Source organism: Crocuta crocuta, unplaced genomic scaffold (assembly GCF_008692635.1).
Source record: "Crocuta crocuta isolate KB4526 unplaced genomic scaffold, BGI_CrCroc_1.0 scaffold197, whole genome shotgun sequence".
In the NCBI taxonomy this organism is placed as follows: domain Eukaryota; kingdom Metazoa; phylum Chordata; class Mammalia; order Carnivora; family Hyaenidae; genus Crocuta; species Crocuta crocuta.
The window spans coordinates 6,585,253-6,610,085 of NW_027532002.1; the positions used below are offsets into that span (position 1 = coordinate 6,585,253).

At 40.6% G+C, this 24,833-nt stretch overlaps 2 protein-coding genes across 4 annotated transcripts in view; one reads left to right on the forward strand and one right to left on the reverse strand.

The window, feature by feature from the left end:
* The window catches only part of PLEKHA8 (pleckstrin homology domain containing A8), a 61,638-nt gene extending 51,411 nt beyond the window's left edge, over window positions 1-10,227 (reverse strand). For both annotated transcript variants that reach the window (XR_013337892.1, XM_077775328.1), the window contains exon 1: window positions 10,187-10,227. Coding sequence is in view for 1 of the 2 variants with exons in the window: in XM_077775328.1 (XP_077631454.1) it covers window positions 10,187-10,226 (40 nt within the window). In the remaining variant the exon portion in view is untranslated. The remainder of the gene's footprint in view (window positions 1-10,186) is intronic.
* Window positions 10,228-12,335: 2,108 nt separating this feature from the next.
* Window positions 12,336-24,567, forward strand: FKBP14 (FKBP prolyl isomerase 14). 2 transcript variants are annotated; one of them, XM_077775458.1, is made up of 4 exons: window positions 12,336-12,684; window positions 15,915-16,066; window positions 19,538-19,665; window positions 22,328-24,567. In XM_077775458.1, exons 1-4 carry the CDS (start codon window positions 12,488-12,490, stop codon window positions 22,484-22,486), a joined length of 636 nt encoding a protein of 211 aa, XP_077631584.1. In that variant the 5' UTR covers window positions 12,336-12,487; the 3' UTR covers window positions 22,487-24,567. The 2 variants fall into 2 exon arrangements, with proteins under 2 accessions (XP_077631584.1, XP_077631586.1); XM_077775460.1 differs by lacking the exon at window positions 22,328-24,567 and adding an exon at window positions 20,943-21,070.
* The last annotated feature ends 266 nt before the right edge of the window (window positions 24,568-24,833 follow it).

Below are 24,833 nucleotides of genomic sequence, written 5' to 3' on the forward strand. Positions count from 1 at the left end.
CCTTTCCTGACATTTGGATTATATGATTCCATTTTATCTGCTCAATCTTCTGCTGTATCTCTTGGTGTGTTTTTCATTAAGTTGCTCTAGGGCTTAAGAAATAGACATCTAACTTTTCAGCCTATTTAGAATTAATATTTTACCATTTCAAGTAAAATATGCAAATCTAAAACCAAAGAAGTCCTTTTAGCTGTCTCTTGTTATATTATAGTTATTGTATATATCACGTCCACATACAACGAACACTCCCCCCCAATGAGGTTATAATTTTTGCCTCCAACAGTCACACACGTATCAACTTAAGAGAAGCAAAAGAGTCTATTACATTTACATAGATATTTATAATTTTTGTTGCTTGTTCTTTAATCCTGATGTTTTATGTTTCTGTGGTATCATTTCTCTTTAGCTTCAAGAACTGCTTTTAACATTTTAATTTTCCTTCATCTAAGGATGTTTTCATTTTGCCTTAACTCTTAAACTGTCTTCTAGCCTCCACATTTTCTGGTAAGAAATCCCAGACATTGAAACTGTTTCCCTATTGTACTGTATCTTTCTACTCTTGCTGCTTTTGAGTTTTGTTTTGTTTTTTTAGTTTTCAGCAGTTTCATTATATATGGTATGTCTTTGAGTTTACACTGCTTGGAGTTTGATGAATATCTTGAATTTGTAAATGTGTAGCATTTGCCCCAATTTGAGAAGTTTTCAGTTATTACTTTTTAAGACTATTTTCTTCACCAATGTCTTACTCCTCACCCTTCTTCTTTCTCCAATGACTAAATGTTAGACGTTTTGTTCTTGTCCCCCATGTCACTGAGGTTTTTACTTTTCTTTTTTTGAGGTATAACTGACATTTAACATCAACAATAGGATTTATGTATATATTGCAAAATGATCACAATAAGTTTAGTTAACATTTATTACCACATTGAGTCACAAATTTATTTTCTTCTAATGAGAACTTTTAAGATTTACTCTCTCAGCAACTTTCAAATATACAGCATAGTATTACTAACTATAGTTACTGGGCTGTATGTTATATCCCCAGGACTTATTTGTAAGTAAAGGTTTGTACCCCTAAGGTTTTATTTATTTTTTTCCTCCTCCATTTTTTTCCTCTGTTCTTTAGACTGGATAATTTCTACTGACTTATGTTCAAGTTCACTGATTCTTTCCTGGGTAATCTATATTTCACTAAGCCCATCTACTGAGTGATGTTTTTAAAAATATTGATATCATACATTTTAGTTCTAAAATGTCCATTTAGCCCTTTTTAGTATTTTATATTTCTCTGCAAAGAATCTATACCTTTCCACGTGTTTCAAGAGTGTTCATCTTTACCACGGTGGTTGTTAAGGTTTGTCTTCTCTCCCCAGTCTGCTTGCTATTATTTACTTTTCAGAGTTCCGAGGTGCTTGACTACTTTGTTCAGTGGGAGAGAGACTATAGTGAACGTACTCCATCTTGGCCCAGTAACAATACTCTTAAATAGAGCTAGTAAGATGCCCACTAAGTGAAATGTTAACTTTATGCTGGGGTACTTCCCTCACCTATAAACCGATCGTAGTTTCTTCAGAACTTCTACCAATTAAATGTTATGGGAAACCAGAAGATTACAATCTTATTGTTTAACAGAAAATAAAAACACGATAAAAAAAAAACTTGAACACACTGTGAATTTTTAAAAATCCATAATGAAATACTGCTGTTTAGAAATGCAGAAAAACCCAAGAGGCGATTTAAAACACTAGTGACCATAATCAAATGGGAACAGAAGAGAAGAAGCAAAAGGGCTGAATTTGACTCTAACTTCTTTGGCTTTAATTTCCTTTTCTACAGAATTATAGCATGAGTTCAATAGTCTCTTTCAGCTTTCAAAACCTGTAAACTTCTACCTTAATAAAAAAGTAACAGGAAACTCAGTTCTTTCACAGAATCTATTTCAGGAGAAATTAACTAGAGTCAAGAAAGATTAAATTTCTTCACAGGATTAACAATCTTTCTGAAGTGGAGAGTCAAGGCTTAATTTGTTCACCATAAATTAATGGTTGCTGTGTTCATAACCCATATACAGTTTATGACGGTTATAGTACATCATGTTGTAGGTATTTTATAGATATGTTAATTGTGTGAAAATCTGTCATTTTTAAATTGAAGCAAAGCACAGTTACTCAGCCCTGACCTCCACAGTCCGGTGTTTTCCATGTCCAGCTATGGGCACTCTGCCATATGCTGCCTCATCAGGACCCCTCCCCAGAGCTCAGCGTTTCTAGGGGAGCCCCAGACAGGACAGTGGATAACGAGGCTGTGCGCTCTTCTGCCAGGTCAGTCATGAGAGTTTGGCTGCAGCTGGGAAGGAGGGAGGAAGAGACATCCCTAATAGTAACAGATAATAACCAAGCACTAGCTAAATTACAGGCTTCTTAATTTACCATTAATTAATGCACAAAGCATTTTTTCGGCAGTTATAATTTGCCAGGCTTGGAGATGTAGAGAGAAGACAATCCCAGCCTTCAAGGAGTGACAGTCTACTGGGGAGTCAGGCATGCAGATGGTGAGGAGACTATAATAATTACAATATATTATATCAAATTCTCTTTATTTTTTTTTTAATGTTTTATTTATTTCTAGGAGAGAGAGAGAGACAGCGTGAGCAGGGGAAGGTCAGAGAGAGAGGGAGTCACAGACTGAAACAGGCTCCAGGCTCTGAGCTGGCAGTCAGCACAGAGCCCGACGCGGGGCTCGAACCCACGAACCGCGAGATCATGACCNGGGGAGTCAGGCATGCAGATGGTGAGGAGACTATAATAACTACAATATATTATATCAAATTCTCTTTATTTTTTTTTAATGTTTTATTTATTTCTAGGAGAGAGAGAGAGACAGCGTGAGCAGGGGAAGGTCAGAGAGAGAGGGAGTCACAGACTGAAACAGGCTCCAGGCTCTGAGCTGGCAGTCAGCACAGAGCCCGACGCAGGCTCGAACCCACAAACCGCGAGATCATGACCTAAGCGAAAGTCGGATGCTTAACCGACTAAGCCACCCAGGCGCTCCTCAAATTCTCTTTAGAACTTTCTATTGGAGACTGCTGTACGTTATCTCTGTTGTGTGGATATCTGTTATATTTATTTGTTTGGGCAATGTTTCTCATATGTTCCACCATCACCTTACTCAAGAAAATAGGAAATGTTGGTTCAAGTCCAGACTCATAACATCTAGATGTGTCATCTTGAGCATGCCGCTTAATTCCTCTGGGCATTATTTTCCAATCTGTAACCTGAGAGAGATGGATGAAGCTGAGTATCTAAGGTTTAACATGTCATCTTCCTTCTGATTATAACGTCACTCTTAACAAACCCAGCATCCTCTTACTACCCCAGCTCCAAACCTGAGGGCCACTTCCTGCCCCATTCCTCCAGGTCAGTCACTAAGTCTTTCCCAATCACCCTCTGTACCACTCTTGGCTTCAGTGTTACACTGTGCCCGTGTTGAGGCATATGGTGTAAAATCATGAAAAGGACACAAAGTCAGCCAGACCTGGCTCAAGGTGTATTTGCTGTGTGATTCTAAGTCAATTATTTATCTTATGAGCCTTGGTTTATTCATCTGTAAAATGGAGAATACTGCCTCCCCCCCTCCCCTTCCATCATCATTTTGTTCCTGTTATTTTAGCTTTCCCTCCTCCCTTATCACGTTTTAGCTAGCTGAATCTTCCTGACGTACTGCTTTTACCTGTTCTTTCTTCCTCTTCAGAAACCCCAAGTGACTCCCCACCAATTCGAAACTCTCAGGTGTGGCTTGGTTTAGTAATCTAATCCTATTCCATGAGGTACCTTGGTGGCTCAGTCAGTTAAGCATCCAATTTCAGCTCAGGTCACGATCTCACGGTTCATGAGTTTGAGGGCCACACCAGGCTCTGTGCTGAGAGCTCAGAGCCCGGAGCCTGCTTCAGATTCTGTGTCTCCCTCTCTCTACCCCTCCCCTGCTCACACTCTGTGTCTCTCACTCTCTCAAAAATAAACAAACATTAAAAAAAAAAAATCTAATCTGATCCCAACAACATCCCTGTATTTCCTCCTGCTGTCAGGAAAAAACTCTCCTTCTTAGTCCCGCTGGTTTCCTCACTGAAGGTCACTTCTGTTCCCTCATCTTCCCCTTCTGTCCAGGTCAATCCCACCCACCTGTTGGTCCCACCTGCTCCATGAAGTTTTCCCTGACCATGCCTGAAAAAGGATTCCTACATCCTTCCTCCCTTTCTCCCTTCTTCCTTCCCAAGGATTCTTACATTTTTCTTGACAAAGGCATGCCTGTCTCTTTAGACCAGGTTTATACCTTATGCATATTCTTACTTTCTTCTCTATATAACTTCTGGCTGCTTACACTGGCTTCAGAAGATGAAGGGCTGGTCTCCATCCAAGTCGTATATACTGACCAGTAGAAGCAGAAAAGCAAAAGGACCTTTGTGATGTCAACCTGGATGACCAAAGACTTTAATATTCCAACCTGTCAGGGATGCTCCAAATTTGCCTTTAAAATTCCAATAAAGACACCAGAGGATGATAGGTAAGAGCTAACCCCTGCACCTAGGGACCAGCTAAATGCAATGTGGCTTTTCTGAACTTTGTCAAGCCATAGCCTTGAAGCAACCATGTAAAGGCTTAAGGGGCAAACTCATGAATGCGTTGAATTTAGAAAGGCATTTTTCATAGTTAAGAACAAGGATCATGTCTTACTCAAAACAGTATCCCAAATATCCACACAGGGTCTAGTAAGAACTTGATGTTTAGTGTTCCACTCATTCGCAGTGAATGAATGACTGACTGATTGGGGGCTATGAGACCGTGTTAAAAGCACTCTGTAAATACACTAAAAACTACCTAGCATACTTTAAATGGGTGAAATTTATGATGGGTGAATTATTATCTCAATATAGATGTTAAAACAACAGCAAGACAAAATGCTGATCGGTGGTTATGAGACCATGAGAATCCTGCTCTGGATCACTCAAGTTCCAGATGTCCTTTTGGTACTGTACACACAGCACAGACGTATATGGGAAAGAGTCATCTTCCTCCACCTGGGTTAGGGGACAGTAAGCAGAATCCTAGCACCTCCTCAGACAATCATCTGGTCAGCATGATGCAAGTTTCTGTTATTTCTGGAATGCAGTACTGCAGTATGCTGGGTCCTAACCTGCTAGCCGGGCCCACGGAGCCTCAGCTGGATAGAGCTCAGGGCAGCGGCCCTCCTGTTTACTGGATGGGCAGGGAAGAGACCTAAGATGGCAAAGCAGAAAGCTCACAGCACAGCTGAGAGAACTTCCCTGTGACAAAGCATATGCACAATACTGAACAAAGTCTTCCTCACTCCTGAACTCCTCCCTTCCTCCAACCCCCAAATGGAGTCTGCTATTCTAGGTCAACATATTTTAAATATAGGTGCATTATGAATCAGCTCGAATTATATAATGATCAAGCAGGAAGGACCTTTCAAAGTATTACATAATGGAGCAATGGCTCTGGAGCCACTTACTAACTTTGTGACCCTGGGCCAGTTCCTTCACCTTTCTGTGTCTCAATATCTTCATCTGGAAAAGGGATGTGAAGACTAAATGAGTTAATACATGGAAAATGTTTAGAATAGTGCCTGAAACATTGCTAAATCTTTTACTATTTTTATAATTATTAACTGGTAAATCTCATCATTTTTATGGAGGAAGTCGTTAAGCTCCAAATGGTAAAGTGACTCTGAAGCTGGCAGTGACAGAGCTGGTATCAGATTTTAGGTCTCTTCGACACCTCAATTACGGTTATACTGCAGAGTATTAACTTACAACCGAGCATGTATACTATTCCTTGACCAACTTTTAGGGCTTAAAAGATACGAATAACAAACCTACAACACCTAGCTCTATGTTTCACACAATATAGGGATTTGTGAAATGTTTGATCTATTTCTTTTCATTCCAGGTTTAATCTTCTAACATCAGAAGACAAAGTGTGGCACTAAATTCCAGACTGTCCAATGTTCTGACGTTTAAAAAGTAGGATGGCTCAGGGGTGTTAAAGAAAGTACACGTAAGTTCTCTCTCTTTCATTTTCCTTTTTTTTTTTTAATATTTTTATTTATTTCTAGGAGAGAGAGAGAGACAGCGTGAGCAGGGGAGGGTCAGAGAGAGGGGGAGACAGACTCTGAAACAGGCTCCAGGCTCTGAGCTGGCAGTCAGCAAAGAGCCCAGCGCGGGGCTCGAACCCATGAACCGCGAGATCATGACCTAAGCGAAAGTCGGACGCTTAACTGACTAAGCCACCCAGGCGCCCCTTTCAGTTTCCTTTTAAGGAGCACAGGGTACCTGTGTATGCCTAGTGTATTAGGAAAAGAGACTGCTTCTATTTTTTTAGTACTACACTCATGCAAGCAGTTTAAATGCTATTCTCTGGGTTTGATGATGTTTCAAACTTTCAGTAAATGACACCTACCAGTTTAATTAAAGAGGCAAGAGAAACTCACAAAATAACTACAGCATTTGGCAAAGCACAATAAATGCAATCAAAGTTAAGTGTTTAAACACCCTCCCTCATCATTTCCTCTCTTTCACATACTCCAACCATTCCAGCATAAGAGACCCCGCAGGGGCCTTTCAAGCTTCCTACCCACCCCTGCAGCCTTGTGGGAGCCTCCCTCCGAGCTCTGCAGCCTTTCAGGTCTTCCTTCCTTGCCTCACTCACTGGTCTCTATCCTGCTTTACGGCTTTCATACCAACATTCTCTGTAGCTAAAAAGTTCTTCCTCACAGCCTCCAATTGCACCTCTGCTTGCCTCGCCAACAAGCTAGCTTCTATTTATCCTTCAGGTTCAGCTTAAGTCTTTTCTTCAGAGAAGCCTCCCAGTGACCCAAATTAGCTGGTCTCCTCCCTCTCTCCCAGTTCACACACACTTGGAACATGTTTCTAAGTACTTCCAATAAATGTCTTTCTCCCCCATCAGACTGTAACCTCAAGGAAGGCAGGGACTGTGTCTGTCTTGTTCAATGTTGCTTGCCCTGTGCCTAACTTAGTAGTGCCCAGCACACAGTAGGTGGTGAATGAAATTAACAATATCTTTCAAGCATTAAAATGATCAGCTAATAAACTGATTTCCTAACTTTTTGACAAAGGCTTCCCATATCAAGCTGTGGGCATGACAAAATTAAACAAACAGGTATAACCATTTAGAGAAAAATTCAGAATGCACAAACACTATGGCTGGGGTTAGATGTATTTTAAAATTACTGTGTGCAAAACCCTAAGGAAAAATGTTACTTTTTAAAAAAAGTTCATTTATTTATTTTGAGAGAGAAAAAGAGAGAGAGTACAGGGGAAGGGCAGAGAGAGAGAGAGGAGAGACTCCCAAGCAGGCTCCATGTTACCACTGAGAGCCTGATGCTGGGCTCGATCACATGAACCATGAGATCATGACCTGAGCTGAAATCAAGAGTCAGACTCTTGGGCTGCCTGAGTGGCTGAGTCAGTTGAGCATCCGACTTTGGCTCAGGTCATGATCTCATGTTTGTGGGTTCGAGCCCCGTGTTGGGCTCTGTGCTGAAAGCTTGGAGCCTGCTTTGGATTCTGTGTCTCCCTCTCTCTCTGCTCCTCCCCTGCTTGCACTCTGTCTCTGTCAAATAAAATAAAATGTTAAAAAAAAAAAAAAGAGTCAGATGCTTAACCAACTGAGCCACCCAGGCGACCCAAAAAAAAATGTAACTTAAAAACAAGCTTCAGAAGAAGAAAAAGTAGTAATGTCTTCATCTAAGCTTGTCATTAACAGTCACACTATGCTCTTTCTTTCGGGAGACTAACTCACATTGGAGGGTGAAAGAAACAGGAATGTGTTCCTCCTAGACTATACCATTTCTTTCCAAAGTAAATTTATCTCCTGATGAAAGACTGTGCTAAAAAATAATTCAAAAAAAAAAAATAATAAAAAATCTAAGGATATCCAGGAAAAGTACCCAATGGTATGATGGGCTTCTATGAACACAAAGCCCACAATGAGGTGGCATGTGGGTCAAGGGAACAAGCAACATCATGTAAGGACAGCTGCCTCTGGCAATGGCTCCAGCGTCCCCTTTTTAGGGCTTCCACCCTGGCACCACTTGCAGAATTAACTTCTCCTCCTTGGGTCAGAAAAAAGGAGACTCTTCCAACTGGACAGATGGTATAGGCATCACATGATAAAGATTCCAAAGGATCCTTCTAGANGGAATTAACTTCTCCTCCTTGGGTCAGAAAAAAGGAGACTCTTTTCCAACTGGACAGATGGTATAGGCATCACATGATAAAGATTCCAAAGGATCCTTCTAGAGAAATTCTGCTGTATTGAAAGATACATAAAAACAGTCAGGGGGAAAACAACTAGGAAACAGGTATTATACACATAGACTAAACTTTCTATATAAAGGAGGATGAGAGGAAGAAAAGCGAGGCCCTCCCCCCAAAAAAGGCAGGTGAGGGGGGTGGCAGAAAAGAAGGAAGAGAGGAAGAATGTTCAAGATGAAAGAAAAAAGTTAAAAAGGTAAAAGACCAGGCACTAAATTTCACTCAAGGGCTTAAGATCCGTACATCTCAGGCCTCAGAGATGCCTCAAAGAAAAATTACCTGATCAAGCATGTTCCCTTTAGATTAGAAGGCTGTTAACCAGCCTCGGACATTCACCAAAGCCCAGCCATAAGTTACCCACACCTAATTTAATCATCTGACATCAAAGAAAGTCTTCAAAACCAAAGGCCAGGCCTTCTAAAGCCCCTTTCTTCGCTCTGTCTTCACTAATGAATATAAGAAAAATAAACAACTCACTTCTAACCACAGTCTGCAAAAGGAAGAGATTTTGGGTACAGCCAACAGGTGTACTTTTGGCTGTACTGTGTAACCTCATCAAAGTCACTATTCCAACTGATCTTCCCAAAGACATCAGTCCTTAAACTACCCTAGAGCATGACCACGCTAAAATATTCAAATAATTTTCCTGTCCTGGGGCGCCTGGGTGGCTCAGTTGGTTGAGCGGCCAACTTCGACTCAGGTCATGATCTCACAGTTCATAAGTTTGAGCCACGCATCGGGCTCTGTGCTGACAGCTGAGCCTGGAGCCTGCTTCGGATTCTGTCTCTTTCTCTTTCTCTCTCTGCCCCTCCCTTGCTTGAGCTCTGTCTCTCAAAAATAAACATTTAAAAAAATGTTTTTAAAAACTGTCCTGTTCTGTCAAAGGATGGGAAAATATATCTCCCCAACTATAAGAGATACTGAGGCTACTTCAAATACACTGCTATGAAAATTAAAAGTGCCCAGCTCATTCTCCATAATAAAGTTTAATTCTAAAATGGTGCCTAACACAGCTGCTAGCATGCAGAAGGCTTTTACTAAATATTGGCTGCACGAATGAAAAAAAATTCTTGTTCTGGATCATCTTCACAGTTGGAGAATCGTTATGACCTCACACTATATGAAGTAACGCACTTCCACACATTGGAAAGGGGGCGGGGTACTATTTTTAAGCCATCCTGCCCAGCCGTGCCACAAACAGTTGCCACGGTTTCATTTCGTGGGCATTTCTGAGTCTGTAAAACAAAAAGAACGCCCAGAGAGAAAAGCAAAAACCGTGCACGCACTGTGCAGCTCTGGGACTGCAGAGACGGAATTCTGATATCTTGAGCCGCACGCCGAGGACTCCGAAAGTGACAAAGGGAAAGTGTCTGCACCGGGGACTTGGTCTGAAAAAGGACCTTTCACCTCTGGAATTCCAAGTCACCTCTGGCATTCCCTGGAAACCTTCCAACCTATCCGCAGGCCAGGTGAGACCTGCTCCTTCGCCGGAATTCGACAGGCTCCTAGAAGACCCCACTGCGGAGTCGGCGCCCCCTTCCCGCTGACACGGAGGGCGTCGTGCCTTTCCAGTCACCCCAAACCTCAGTATTTTGTCGCTTCCCTTGAAGTGGAAGGACAGCCACGGATCTCACCCAGCCCCAGCGGCAGGCTGTGTCCTTACGGCAAGGGTGACACGGACCCGTGAGGACAGCTTTGGGGACGTATCCCCGGCCCGTGCAGGCCTCTCTGCTTTCAGGAGGGGCCGTGACCCCGACCCCCAGGACGCGCGTCCGACGCCGCCCTCCCGCCGCTCAAACAAAGGACCCCGCGCCCGGCGCGCCCCTCACTCACCGCTCAGATAGTTGGTCCACTTGTACAGCACCCCCTGCATGTCTCCCTCTCCCNCCTCCAAGGTGCCGCTAGAGCGAGGGAGCCGGTCGCAGGCGGCGCCACAGCGCGCTACCCGAATCCTCGACCCGCCGGGCCCGGGGTCCGTTCGCGCATGCCTACTGCGCCGCTCGCACGCACGTTCCCAAGATCCACTCCGGGGTTTGGCGGCGGCGGCGGCGCGGCTGACGTAGCGGGCACTGCAGGCAGGGAAATTGAGTCCTGGGAAGTGGGCGTGAGAGTAGGTGCTGCTTCGGAAAAACGGGCGACCCATGAGACCAGAGTGGGACACGGTCCAGACTGTTAATGGTACCGTAGTTGGGGCCGGTCCCACCTCTCGATGTTTGGGGGTCAGTGTGGCCCCTTAGGGTGCCTCCTGCGTTCTAGCCCCAGGGTCCAATTCTTATTTCAAGGGTAATTGATCCCACAAAATTGAGGTAGCCAGCACTAGAGCGTACGGAGTTGACGGAAATTTCACGATAGTATACAGTGTAGGTAGTAAACATGTTGTTTAAACTCTAAGGCCTCGCTCTTGGAAGTGTGGTCCATGGACAGCAAATTTGGCACCGCCTAGGAGCTTGTCAAAATCGCAGGATCTCATGGCAAGCCCAGGCCTCCAGAGTCGAAATTTGCATTTTAACAGATTCTCTAGAGGATTCCTAAGCATTTTAAAGTATGAGAAAGTACTGTGCTACGGATGTTTGACGATAGGAAATAGTAACAACAGATTAAGTGGAAAGAGCAAGTTACGAAAGAAAGTGCACAATCTGATCCAAATTATTTTAAGCATATATCACAGAAGCGTGAACCAAAATGTTAAGATGATTATTTGTAGATGGTGGCGCTACAGGCGATCTTTTTTTTCCCCCTCTTTTTCTTTCGCGTAAGATTGCCAGATTTAGCAAAAATACAGAACAACGGATTCGTTGTTTTTCGTAATTCGCATTTAATTCGGCTCCTTTATTTTAACCAGAAAACCTATTTTCGTGCTTTCCAGTTTTTTCCCAATCGACTCTAACGATCATGTGTTGCTTTTGAAATAAAGCGAAAAATGTAAAGCCGGTGTAACTCATAACTGTGATTACTATTTCTTCTATAAAGTGGAGGTCTGGGGGCGCCTGGGTGGCTCAGTCGGTGAAGTGTCCGACTTCGGCTCAGGTCATGATCTCACGGTTCGTGGGTTCGAGCCCCGCGTTGGGCTCTATGCTGACAGCTAGCTCAGAGCCTGGAGCCTGTTTCAGATTCTGTATCTCCCTCTCTCTCTAACCCTCCCCTGCTCGCTCGCTCTCTCTCTCTCTCTCTCCCAGAAATAAATAAACATTTTTTTAAAATGGAGGTCTGCGCGTCCTTATCGTCTACGGAAGCTATTATTGACCCTCTACATTAAAGTCACTACCTAAGCAATAAACTGTTAGCAGCCATAACGTTATGCGATGTTGTAGAATGAATCAGAAGACCTGGTTCGAAGGCGGAGCTCAAATGCTTTGGGACTGAACAATTTTAAGCAGGACACTTAACCTTTCCTAGCCCAGACACACTTAATCATTTAAATGGGATTAAAGAACCTGCCTTACTGACAGTGTAGTCAGGTTTACGCACGGTAATGCGCTTTGCGAACCCTACAGAAATATTTAAGCCTTTATCGTTTATACTGTAAATTATAGTAAAAACAATAGCAGGACTGTGGAATCCTGGGGGCGGGGGGGTGACCTCTCAACGTCTGCAAGAGTAAATGAGACATTCCGGATAACAGCTACCCTTTCACTTAGCCCCGGGACTCTTTCCAGCAAGCTCAGCCAGGGTACTTCACAGATGTAAATCTGTCGGAGGAGTTTCCGGTTAGTGGCGCTCGCCAGGGGATCTCCCAAAATCCGAGATTGTGGAATTCTTTAATCCGCAGAGCTCTAGGACCACTCCGTGTGGTTAGCAGCCTGACCCGGGCCTGGCTCCGCCCAGCTGTAATTCTTGCAGCATCATTGGCTTGAGAGGCTCCGGCGGACTGCACTGCTAGCCAATGGGGAGCCGTCCTTCCCAAGCGCCAACCTGTGAGAGCCAGTCAGGCCCGGGTCTGGAGTTTAACTCCTTAGAGGTGGGTTCGAATTATGTGGGAAAGTTGTCGTAGTAAGTGTGCCACGTCTGCTAGGAAGCGGCAGTCATGAACTTGCCAGAGGCCGTTGTCTTTAAACTTTCAAGTACTGTCTTAGTTCTATGAGGTCCGGGGCCCTCTCTCTGTTTTTGTAGGAACTTCTTTCCTGCTCCAGCAGCATGAGGCTTTTTTTGTGGAACGCAGTGCTGACGTTGCTGGTCACTTCTTTGAGTGGGGCTCTGATCCCTGAACCAGAAGTGAAGATTGAAGTGCTCCAGAAGCCATTCATCTGCCATCGCAAGACCAAAGGAGGAGATTTGATGTTGGTCCACTATGAAGGCTACTTAGAAAAGGATGGCTCCTTATTTCACTCCACGTAAGTAATTGCACCCCGCAGATAGTGAAGAACCCATCCACCTATGCGAGCTCTCCGACAGGAAAGGTAGCCTGTATCACGTTTTACTTCTCTTTTGAAAACCTGAAATCTGTTCTTTCCTTCTTTGGGAAAGGAAATTGTTTAAAGACGACCGTATATAATGGCGTCTTTGAAGTTCTTATTGGAAACGTGTGGTAAGGATAAAGAGGTTAATTTTTGTTATAAAAATTTGAACTAGAATCTTTGAAATACTGCAGAAATATCTAGGTGTGTGATTAGGCTAATGAGTAGAAAAAAAAACCGTAAAGGAGTTTCATTTCTCAAACTCCATTCCCGTGGGAAAATGACTCAATTCCATTTTTAATATGGTGTAGGTGGTTTCGCAGGGACCTCATGAGCCGAATACACAATCATTTATTTGCTTGTTGTAGGATATGCTAATGCTAGCCCATTGATCTATTTAATTTTTGTTCGTACAAGTGACATTTCGGTCAAGGCACACTACCATGATTTGTTTCATTATTTCTTTCTAGAAATTCAAAGATTTCGTTGATGGCTATGGGTATGGCCATGAAAGATTAATCCAATAACTATAGTGAATGATTTTCAGGTGGTCACACTATTGTTATGTCTGTTCCATAGAACAAAGAATTTGCAACATGGAGAAGTTTTACAAGTGTAATGATTTCTAATTAGGCATTGATTCTCTTCATTCCATTCCAAAAGTATTTATTGAGCATTTCTTTTATGTTAGGCCCTGTGCTTGAGACTAGGGAGATTAAAATATTTTGGCTTCTCCTTCCTTGTCCATTCATTTATCTGTCCATCTAACATACCCTTAATGAGCGATCACAAGTCAGGCCTTGAGGATGCAAAGGTGACTAAGAGTGAGCTACTGTCCTCCAGCAGTACATCATCTACAGGGAGGAGGACCACAGGTAAATAACTCACGCTATGTAGTACAGAGTGTTCGAAGTGTTTGCAAAGCATAACAAAGCCCAGAATTAACTATGCTCTGAGAGATGGGGAAAGAGTAAGACTTCCCAGAGATCATAATTGAGATGGGCCTTGAAAGATGGGTTCAGGGTTCCTTCCAGGTGGAGAAAGGGGGCAGGGAGGACATTCCAGGTAGAGAAAATGGCATGAACTAAAGTAGCAAAGCTTTGTGGCCTATCCTAGACCTCGTTTTCAGATGAACTACCTTTATTGAGCATTCAGACCTGGTCTGTCTGGTTTTGGAGAAATGAATGGCACTCTTCTCTGAACTCTTTGCAAAAATTTCCGAAGCAGTGGCCTGCCACAGAATTCTCAACAGCTCTATTTTTCTTATGGACAAGGCCAGTGCCACAGTGGATGTTAAACAACATTAAGATTTGCATTTAAAATTTTCAATTACATCTTTATTTTTAGTCTGAACTCTTTTAGATACAGCCTGATTTCTTTCAGGTCTCAGAATGAAAAACGTGTTGGACTTTGGTGGGAGCCATACAACATTATTTAGCAGTTTGCTACCAAAGTTCTAGTACCCATTAAAAAAGGTGGGGGACCCCTGGGTGGCTCAGTTGGTTAAACGTCTGACTTCAGCTCAGGTCATGATCTAGTGGGTTCATGGGTTATGGCCCCGCGTTGGACTCTGTGTTAATGACAGCTCAGAGCCTGCTTCGGATTCTAAGACCCTCTAAGCTCTCTGCCCTCTCTCCCGCTCCCACTGGGGTCTCCCTGTCTCTCAGCCCCTCCCCCTACCGGTACTATGTCTCTCCCTCTCTCAAAATAAATAAACATTAAAAAGATAACTAAATAAAGTTCTAGTACTTGATGAGGGGACTATTGTCATGCAGCCTCAGTGTAAATGGTCAGAAACTGCTAACTCTTGAGTTTTATGAAGTACCATCAAATGATCCATTTGATGGATCATTAAAGCAAGTTTGCCATTTCTAGAATAATAACCCGTGTGGTAAATAGCTTAAATCCTTTAGCTGTGACAAGAAATGTACCAATATTGTAGTCGTCAGTGGGTGGCAGACTGTTTTCTTCCTTCTTTATTCTTTTCTAGCCTTCCTAAGTGTTGTACAGTTGGCAATTTGTTTCTTTAGTCCTGGGGGTAAAATTAAGAAAAGAGGAAGTTCTGTCCTTTACCTAGATTTAGTAACTAACCATGGTGCCCATGAAACCTAGTAGGGTGATTTCTCATTCTCACCTATAAGATATCCTTGAGAATACTTTCCGTACGTACCAAAAAAGGAGCAAACTGGGGCTCAGGTACTGCTCAGCCTTCAGGCCCCCCAGCAGCTTGGCAGGCTGGATTTCTTAGGCTGGCCTCTCTCCAGGTCATAAGCCAGGGTATTTTGACCATTTCCTTCTGAGTCCTTGAGGGGCCACCCCCCACCCCCCGCCCCTCAGGTTTCCCTGCACAACCCCACAGAAAATACCTGCGGGCAGCATCTATCTAGGTGGGGTTCAGGTTGACGAGCAGCCTTTTCTACCTGTCAGAGCCACCACCAGACTGTATATCAGTAGGGTTTATAGGCAGCCTAGAAGATGCTGTGCTCCTGACTCTCCAATGTCCATGTGGGTGTGGACCCACATGTCTTGGCAGTAAATTCTCCTTAGCTTCTCCGCTTTCTTCCCAAAGTCACTCATTTTCCATGATTTCCTCCCTCTGCTGCCAGAATGACGTTCCCGGGACAGCACTGCTGTGGTTAAGACCTTGACCTTTGGAGTTAGATCAACTACTGGCACATTTAACCTCAGTTNCTCACTCATTTTCCATGATTTCCTCCCTCTGCTGCCCGGAATGACGTTCCCGGGACAGCATTGCTGTGGTTAAGACCTTGACCTTTGGAGTTAGATCAACTACTGGCACATTTAACCTCAGTTTCTTCCTCTGTACAATGGGGAAATGATGGTACATACCTCATATGATCACTGTCAGAGTTAAAAGAGGCAAAGAATTTGGGGTAATACCTGGTACACAGTAAATCTCAAATAATCATTAACTGTTTTTATTATTCCCTCTCCTCTTCTCTACTTAAATCGATTGTGTGAAATTTGCATCAAGAAATATAGGCAGTAATTAAATCATTACAAAATTGATTTGGTTTTGTGTGTACGCATATAGCTGTTTTTGTTAATTCCCAAATTGAATCACTTATCAGTGGAATAAAATACGCCACATCAATAAAAAAAATAAAGTCACTAAAGAGTCCTAATATGTTTTCTTTCTATTGTAGTCACAAACATAACAATGGTCAGCCTATTTGGTTTACCTTGGGCATCCTGGAGGCTCTCAAAGGTTGGGATCAGGGCTTGAAGGGAATGTGTGTAGGAGAGAAGAGAAAGCTCATCATTCCTCCCGCCCTGGGCTATGGAAAAGAAGGAAAAGGTAATAACAATTTCACATTTTTACTATAGCACTGAAATTCTTCTCTGGGTTAGGAGACAGAAGTCAGAGTTAACTACTATGTATTTTTTTCCCCAAAGGTAAATAGAAGATGTCTTTTTGAAGTATGATTGTGTCTTGATTATCATTTGAGATGGCCAAATTAAAGCCATTCTATTTTAATGGTCAGCTGAACTACTGATAAAAAGTTTTGGAAGCTTCAACTCTATCATTAACAATTTACTACCATATACCAAAAGAATGATTTTAAACAAATTATGGCACGATACTCACAAAATAATGGTTCCTATTTTAACCGTGTTAAAAAATTTTTTAATGTTTTTCTTTTTTGAGAGACAGAGAGAAACTGTGAGTGGGGGAGGGGTAGAGGGAGAGGGAGACGCAGAATCTGAAGCAGGCTCCAGGCTCTGAGCCCAAGGTTCAAACCCACAAACCATGAGATCATGACCTGAGCCGAAGTCTGCCACTTAACCAACTGAGCCACTCAGGCACCCTTAGATTTTAACCATTTTTAACTGTACAATTCAGTGGCATTACGAGCATTCACACTCTTTTATACAAGCATCACCACTCTGCACTTCCAGAATGTTTTCATCCTCCCCAGCTGAAACTCACCAATTTATTTTAACAATGCAAAAAGAAAGATTATTCCACATAAGTGTTTTGATGAGTTGAACATGTGAAATATAGACTATTCACGTATTAAATGAGGTTTAGATATGGGCTGCAGGGAATTCACAACTGAAGTTTTCTGTAACAAAGCTTTTTTTTGGGGGGGGAGAGTTTTCATTCTTGTGTTAAAGTTGTTTTATAACTTTCTTATGATTCATTTATAAAACCTGATGGAGCGACAGGTTTTATAAATGAATCATATTTAATGATTCATGAAATGAGTTTAATAAAATAGAAGCAAATGGGCTAGCAGATTCCAGGAGACTTTGTGCTGGTGTGTTCCAGGCATGTACACCTGCTGTTTGAGTGGGGGGCCGTGCAGCTTTCCAAAGGGCTATTTGCAAGAGGCCAGATGACGTTTCCTGCACAGGATATATTTCCTTTCTAATTTAACCTAAGGGAATAATCAGCTATCAGGAGAAAGATTTATGGACAGGGATGTCCATTATCACATTGTTTTAAAATGTTTATTTTTGAGAGAGATAGCATACAAGTAGTGAAGGGACAGAGAGAGAGGGACAGAGGATCCAAAGTGTTTGTGGGGCTCAAACTCACCATGCACATTCATGACCTGAGCCAAAGTCAGAAGCTTAATGGACTGAGCCACTCAGGTGCCCCACTACATTGTTTCTAATAGCAAAAATGTTGAAACCAATTTCAATGTATAATGAAAAGGATTTAGCTAAATAAAATATGGCCCAGTTATTAAAAATGGCATTTCAAAGATTAAAAAATTATATCCAAATGTGTAAGATAATGTTATATATAAAAGTGGAAAATAAAGCTGTACTATGTCCAACAGTAAGTGTTAGAAAAAAAGTATACGCACATACGGAGTGAATCACAAGGAAATAATTAAGAATGATAATAATGGATGGGTCGGGATTATTTTTATTTCTGGTTCTGTCTCTTCCAGATTTTCTACAATGGTCATGTGTTACATAATGAAGAAAAAATTATTAAGCAGTCATCAGAACTAGACAGGGAACCACTCTGATACTGTAGAAATAACAGACTTCACAGTATCCTTGGGTCTAAACATAACCAGTTACAAAGTGAGAATCCTACCCCCAGTTTCCTGAGAAGAAAGTAAATGCCTTACATGTAACATTATATTCTAAAATGGAACTTGCTATTTGAATCTCATGCATAGAATGGAATTTACTAAGCAAATTCAATTCTTATGGTAATCATCTCTTTAGAGAAGAAAATCAAGTATCTAGGAAATGTTTCTCTGATGTTCAAATGTATTCTTTCACTTTCCTGATGATCTCTATTGCGTTGCCTTTAATATACATGTGGAATTAGTCCAATGCTCTTACTCCGTACTATATTTAGCTCAATTTTACTTTATAACAAGTAAAGTTCTAAATATGAGCCATTTCCTCCAAACTGAGAGCCATGAAACTAATTCTGCTAATATGTATTTAACACTAATTTTGTAGTCATTTGGTACCACGTTTGCATGCCTCCTTTGGAAACACCCCAGTGTTATCAACGACCTAGTGCATGCCCCTTCTCTGTCTAGATCTGGAATGGTAAGCTTGGGCACAGAGTGTAAGTTTTGTTCTCTTTAATACTTAGCAAATGCTCTTTCATGGAAATATGTGGGATTTGGGTGGGGGGGACTAAGAAATATTTATAATGTTTACCCAGACCTTTATGTTAAATATGGTTATAAAGAAACAAACTGAAAAAAAAATTGTTCGTTCTGCCCAGAGAGTATCTTTTTTTTTTTTTTGTGGTTTAAACCCTTCCCAAAAAGATAGCTCTTTTTTAATTTTTTATATATTTTTTGTTTTTTTTACAAGTAGTTTATTGTCACGTTGGTTTCCATATAACACCCAGTGCTCATCCCTACAAGTGCCCTCCTCCATGCCCATCTCCCCCCTCCCCCCCACATCCATCAGTCCTCAGTTTGTTCTCGGCATTCAAGAGTNACGGGGCTCAAACCCATGAACCGTGAGATCATGGCCTGAGCCAAAGTTGGACACTTAACCGACTGAGCCACCCAGGTGCCCCTCTTTTCATTTTTTTTATAAAGATTTTTATCTCCCTCCTCAAAAATTTGTTTTAATTTCTTCTCTCTCATGAAATTTCTTCAGAATATATTCTATATCAGAGGAGGTGTTTCCTAACAGGTGTTTCCTAACGCCGAAATTGTTGAACATTTCTGTATTGTTTTTAAACCTTATAAGAGAATTGTATCTTAGTAATACATTGAGAGCTTACTATTTATGAAGCAGAATGCTAAATATTTTGCATGGCTTTATCTTCCTTCATCCTCCCAACATATTTCTGCATTTTATAGATGAGAAAATAGGCTTAAAGAGGGGCAAGGTTAAGCTTTAATACCAGCTAGTAGGACACTAGATCTCTCTCAGTTAGATACTGCCTCCTAGTGGTAGAAATGGCGGTTCTATGTGTNGCCCTTTAAGTCATTCTTGACATGTAATATATAATATCTTAATTATATTTGAAATTTAATACCAGGCCATTAGGCACATCTGTATGTATATGTGTGTGTTTGTTTGCCCAAAACAGTTTGTAATTGCAAAGCCAAACAGACTGCCTTGGATCTACTAGTTTGGATTATTCCTTCTTTATTCTATTTGTTTAAAACATAGTTATAAGTAATTTACATCATAGGTGATAATATTAGAAAGGCTCTTCATTTAATTCAATCAAAAGAATATTTTGTTCAGTGTCATACATTTTCTGTCATCAAAAACTTTGGGATTGTTTAAATAAAACTTAACCTCCCCTCTCTTTTCATGTCAGGTAAAATTCCCCCAGAGAGTACACTGATATTCAACATTGATCTCTTAGAGATTCGAAATGGACCAAGATCTCATGAGTCATTCCAAGAAATGGATCTTAATGATGACTGGAAACTCTCTAAAGCTGAGGTGATCTTTCCTTCCTCTTACTCTGTTTGTTTCTTCTCACCTATTAAAAAAAATTTTTTTTAAGAAAATTTATTTTTGTTCAGATAAAATATTATTTATAAGTTTTCTTATACTGATGCTTTTTGAATATTGGCTTTTTAAAAAATAGGAAATCATTATTTCAGAGAGAGATATATTGAGACTTAAAAAACACCATTCGTTCTTTTGCTTCCCCCTCCCCCCTCCCCTCCATGTTTTAGGTCTGNCTGAATTTTTGAAAGATCCATTTTGCTAAGACAATTCCCATTTTGGAGTTGCTGTATAAGAAACATCCACTTCCTGAGAAATATCTCCAGTTGATGTTTTCTGTTTATAACCGTAAACTGGCTGTTAAATGCACTTTGTTGTAATTTCCTAGCAATTAGCAGCAAACAGCCCACATGCTGGGTTCTTTTGTTCTGGGTAGCATCTGGAGAAAGGAGACTCTGGTCTGGATTTTCTAGAGCTGTTGACCTTTCCCAGCCCCCTCTTAGTTCGGGTGTTTGAGTAAGGAGAAAGGAAGAAGTTTTCTCTCTATAATTTATTTAGGCTTTCGCAGTCATTTTTACACATACCTGTCTCAGTCTGGCTGCTGTAGGGGAAGAATTGGAGGTAGATACCTACTCAGTCTTTTTTCTTGTCCCATTTTCTCCATTGTGACTTGGCTGGTCAGAAATTAAGTCCCTTTTTATGTTTTGATCAATTTCATTCTAATGACCAGGAAATGATTGTCTTAAATAAGTGAAGTTATTGTGAACTCATAGGGTCATGATCTACAGCTACTAAATTTATAACACCTTATAATATTACCAATCATAGGACTTTTTTCTCTCCAAGCTAAATTTTAATAACCTTTCATTTAAAAACCCTTAAATATGCAACACATTCACATGGTTTAAAAAAAATCAATCCAGTTGAAAAAGGTGTTTATTAAGAAGTCTCTCTCCCACCCATATCCTCTCTTACTATGTGATCTACCGCCTTCCGCACCCAGTTTTATTAGTTTCTAATGTATCTTTCCAGTGTTTCTTTATGCAAATATAAGCAAACATGAATACATATTCCTATTCCCCTTTACTTACCAAAAAATAGCATGATATACATACTATTTGGCGTCTTGCTTTATTCTCACAGTATATCCTAGAGATATATTCTACATTAATCTACATAGCTTTATCATCCTATTTTTTTTAAACAACTGCAATAAATCTCCTTAATCTTAAAAATAAATATGTCATATGTTTGTATATTGACGACAGGGGGAAGAAGGAGGATTTGAAATTACTGATCTAACCGAAGGAGTAATAGAGATCTGATTAAAAATGAAAATACAGGTTAAACTGCATTATGGTAAATCCAGTGGGTAATTAGGAACAGTATTTTGTTTATATCTTTAAATTTCTGAATGAGAGTGGAAATTTTTAGTGTAGGCACTCATCAGGCTGGATTTTGCTTTAATTTCTGAGATTGGGAGGTCATGAGGCATGATCATAGCCAGATCCACAGCATGGACTATTACCAGACACTTACTTAAATTAAAAAATGCCATTAGGAGAGAAGAGGCAGGTGGGGGGGATGGGTGAAATAGGTGAAGGGGATTAAGAGCACACTTATCATGATGAGCTCTGAGTGATGTACAGAATTGTTGAATCACTCACTGTATTATACATCAGAAATTAGTGTAACACTGTATATTAATTATACTGGAATTAAAAAATAAAATTGCAAAAAAATTTTAAATAAATTTTTAATGCCATTATTTAATCTGATTTTAAGAGAAATACCTGGAATTCTGACCCTTGTCAGAGATCTGGATAATTCAATGGCATGAAAGACTAGTTTTTCAAATGGTTGGCTTTATTTAGACTAAGATTAAGAACAGAATGTATCCGGGGCGCCTGGGTGGCTTAGTCGGTTAAGCGTCCAACTTTCGCTTAGGTCATGATCTCACGGTTCGTGGGTTCGAGCCCTGCCTCGGGCTCTGTGCTGACAGCCAGCCCGGAGCCTGCAGCCTGTTTCAGAGTCTGTGACTCCCTCTCTCTCTGACCCTCCCCTGCTCACGCTGTCTCTCTCTCTCTCCTAGAAATAAATAAAACATTAAAAAAATTTTTTTTAAAATTAAAAAAAAAGAACAGAATGTATCCTTTCACTTGGTGCTTTACTTTTTCTTTTTCTTTTTTAAAGTTTATTTATTTATTTTGAGAGAAAGAGAGAGAGTGGGGGAGAGGCAGAGAGAGGGAGGGAGAGAAAGAATCCCAGCCAGTCTCTGAGCTGTCAATACAGAGCCCCACTCTGCGCTTAATTCTAGGAACTTTGAGATTATGACCTGAGACAAAATAAGACTGGGCCGTGTAACCAACTGAGCCACCCGGGAGCCCCAGTGGATGATAGAAACCTTATTTCTGCCTCTGAGCAATATTCTGTGTCTGTAACTGTAGCAGTATAGCCAAAATTTTTAAGGAGAAGAAAATTCCTCATAATTCCTTTACTGTCATCAGAAATACATCTAATGATATACTGTAAAGTAGTTGGTTGGTCATTGTTACATATAATCAAATAAACTACCAATCCACTCTGTGATATTAACTGGCTTGATGTGGGTATCTTATGTTTAGAATTATTAATGAGACCCATTATTTTGTAGGTTAAAGTGTATTTAAAGAAGGAGTTTGAAAAGCATGGCGCAGTGGTGAATGAAAGTCATCATGATGTTTTGGTGGAAGATATTTTTGATAAAGAAGATGAAGACAAAGATGGATTTATATCTGCCAGAGAATTTACATATAAACATGATGAGTTATAAAGATACATCTGCCCATTTGATATGGCATCCATCCTTAAAGATAGGGCAACATTTTGAAAGAAAGTCTTATTTTCTTGTTCTGTTTTTTTGTTTTTGTTTTTTTATATGTTTTTCTGAATATTATTTGAAGAACCCCTTAGGATTCCTAAGTGCCCATTTCTTTCTGGTGACTTACTGGGAAGAAAAAATTAATTTGTCTTTGAATAGGAGACTGCTGGACTATCTTCCACTTTCACATATGAAGCCTTATGTTTTACTTTCTTACTTGTAATTTTAAAATATTGCAGCAGGAAGCACACCCAACGTTAAAACCAAGTTATGACACAAATCAGCACCCTCTATTTCTATTTGCCTCCATTTTCTCCAAGTTAGATACTGACATTTGAGAAACCTTTTGCAATAGCCCAAGGCTTACTATTTTCATGTTATATTGAAACAGTGTGTCTTTAAGTGCCTTTGAGTCTCTGCTTGAGGAAAGGAGGAAAAGGGTCGTTGGTTTGGGCTTGTTAACAGTTACTGCTCTACTGAGGAGATGTGTGATGCCAAAGTGAATAACGAAGTTAATAACTTATAAATATGTATACACTGAAACATTCTGCCCAGGGCTTAAGTTATATAAAGCTTGGTTCCTAGTGACTAATAACCTATAATGAGAAATAGGACAAATTATTTATGTGTCTGGTGTTTTGTAATAACGTGTCAAAATGTTGTTGCTGAGGTAGAGAGTTGTATCTAGTCAGTGTTTAAGTCTAGCAGATTACCCTTCCTGGTTGATTAATGAATACAATCTATTACTGATGTATTATACTACAATAACATTGTGTCATGAGAGAAATTAGAAAGCCAATAGAAAATTTCCCATTTCTGCTCATCAAAACAATGACGTGGACCCACAGCTGCTACTATTGCATAGAAATCTGTCTTGGGTCAAAAAATGGAAGATTTTATAATTTTACCTGAAATTGGTAAAAGCTCCCAAATCTCCATAATAGTTCTTTATCACTTGCACAGTGATCTCAAGTGCATCATTGTCTTTGATTTTCATTGCTCTGAGCCCTGTGAAAAACTCTGGTGGATCTTAATGTGCCTTAAAAAAGGAGGACATTATCCTTCAAAGAGATGGATTGTTCTGCAGAGGTCAACAGCCAACTTGTGCAAACAAATCACAGTCCCCAAGTTCTGTATCTTTGTATTGCCCTCTCCTATTGAAAAAGCAAATCTTGCCTTTGAACTCCTTGGACCGATCGCTTTGCTCTCAAAGCAGTCAACTAACTCCATTTTGTGTCTTTGGGTCTTTATCCTTTGAAGATGGTGAACTGGCTGTTGATTCTACCCCTAATCTACGAATGGCTCTGGTTTCATTGAATAATCTTGGGGTTAGCACTGAATTGCCTCAAAAACCCTGTGCTGTGAGAAGGTCCAGGCTTCTGTGTCTTAGGCCTTTCATGCTTATTTACCTCTAGGTTTTTTGTTTTTGTTTTTGTTTTTAGAGAATTTCAAACAGTTATTATATCATGTACAGGCTATTTTTGCCACTTATCTGTTGACATTTCTCCCACCAAACATAAAGTTCTCGGGAAGAACATATAACCTTTTTCTGATGAAATCACCTATGTGTAAAAATCTTTTAAATTGTCACTACTATTTTCCTCAACCTGGAAGAGTTATAAACCACAATATAGAAAGCCTTATGCTGTGTTCGTTAGGAAGGAGAGAGACCTTGTCATATGGTACCACCTTCTATAGACATTCCTGGCAATGCTATCTCTGGTAGAGCGGGCAAAGCAAAACGAATTGTGATTATTCGGGCAGCATATTTCTTGATATGTGAATTTACATCAGTTTTCATCTAAATAGACACAAGCACAAAATGAAAGCCTATAACAGGTTATGGTTGTTTTTAAGTATCTGCCTTTGGTTTGGCTACACTTTTACGCCTTTCCGCTCGTGGGAATAACCAGACATGAACTGTGACCTCACTTGTAATATAATTTGACTCATTAATATTGCTAGATATGCCCAATTTAAGTTCATATGACCATGTTGTATTCTTCTCAAAATAAACTTTATTTGGGGAATGATTGGTTTTGTGAAAAATTCTTCAAGTACCAGTTTCCTCAGCAGCTTTATGGATTTTTCTTAACTGTTATTCTAGGTTTTATATTGAAACTGGACAGGGAAGATGGATAGATAGTGGTAGGAGAGTGATGTAGTGACACTTGGAGTGTGCCTCTGACTATCTGCTCTGTTTATTTTGTTTTTTAAACATTAACTTTTTTAATTTTTATTTTTAAAGAGAGTGTGCGAGTGGGCAGAGGGAGAAACCATCCCAGGCAGGCTCTGTGTT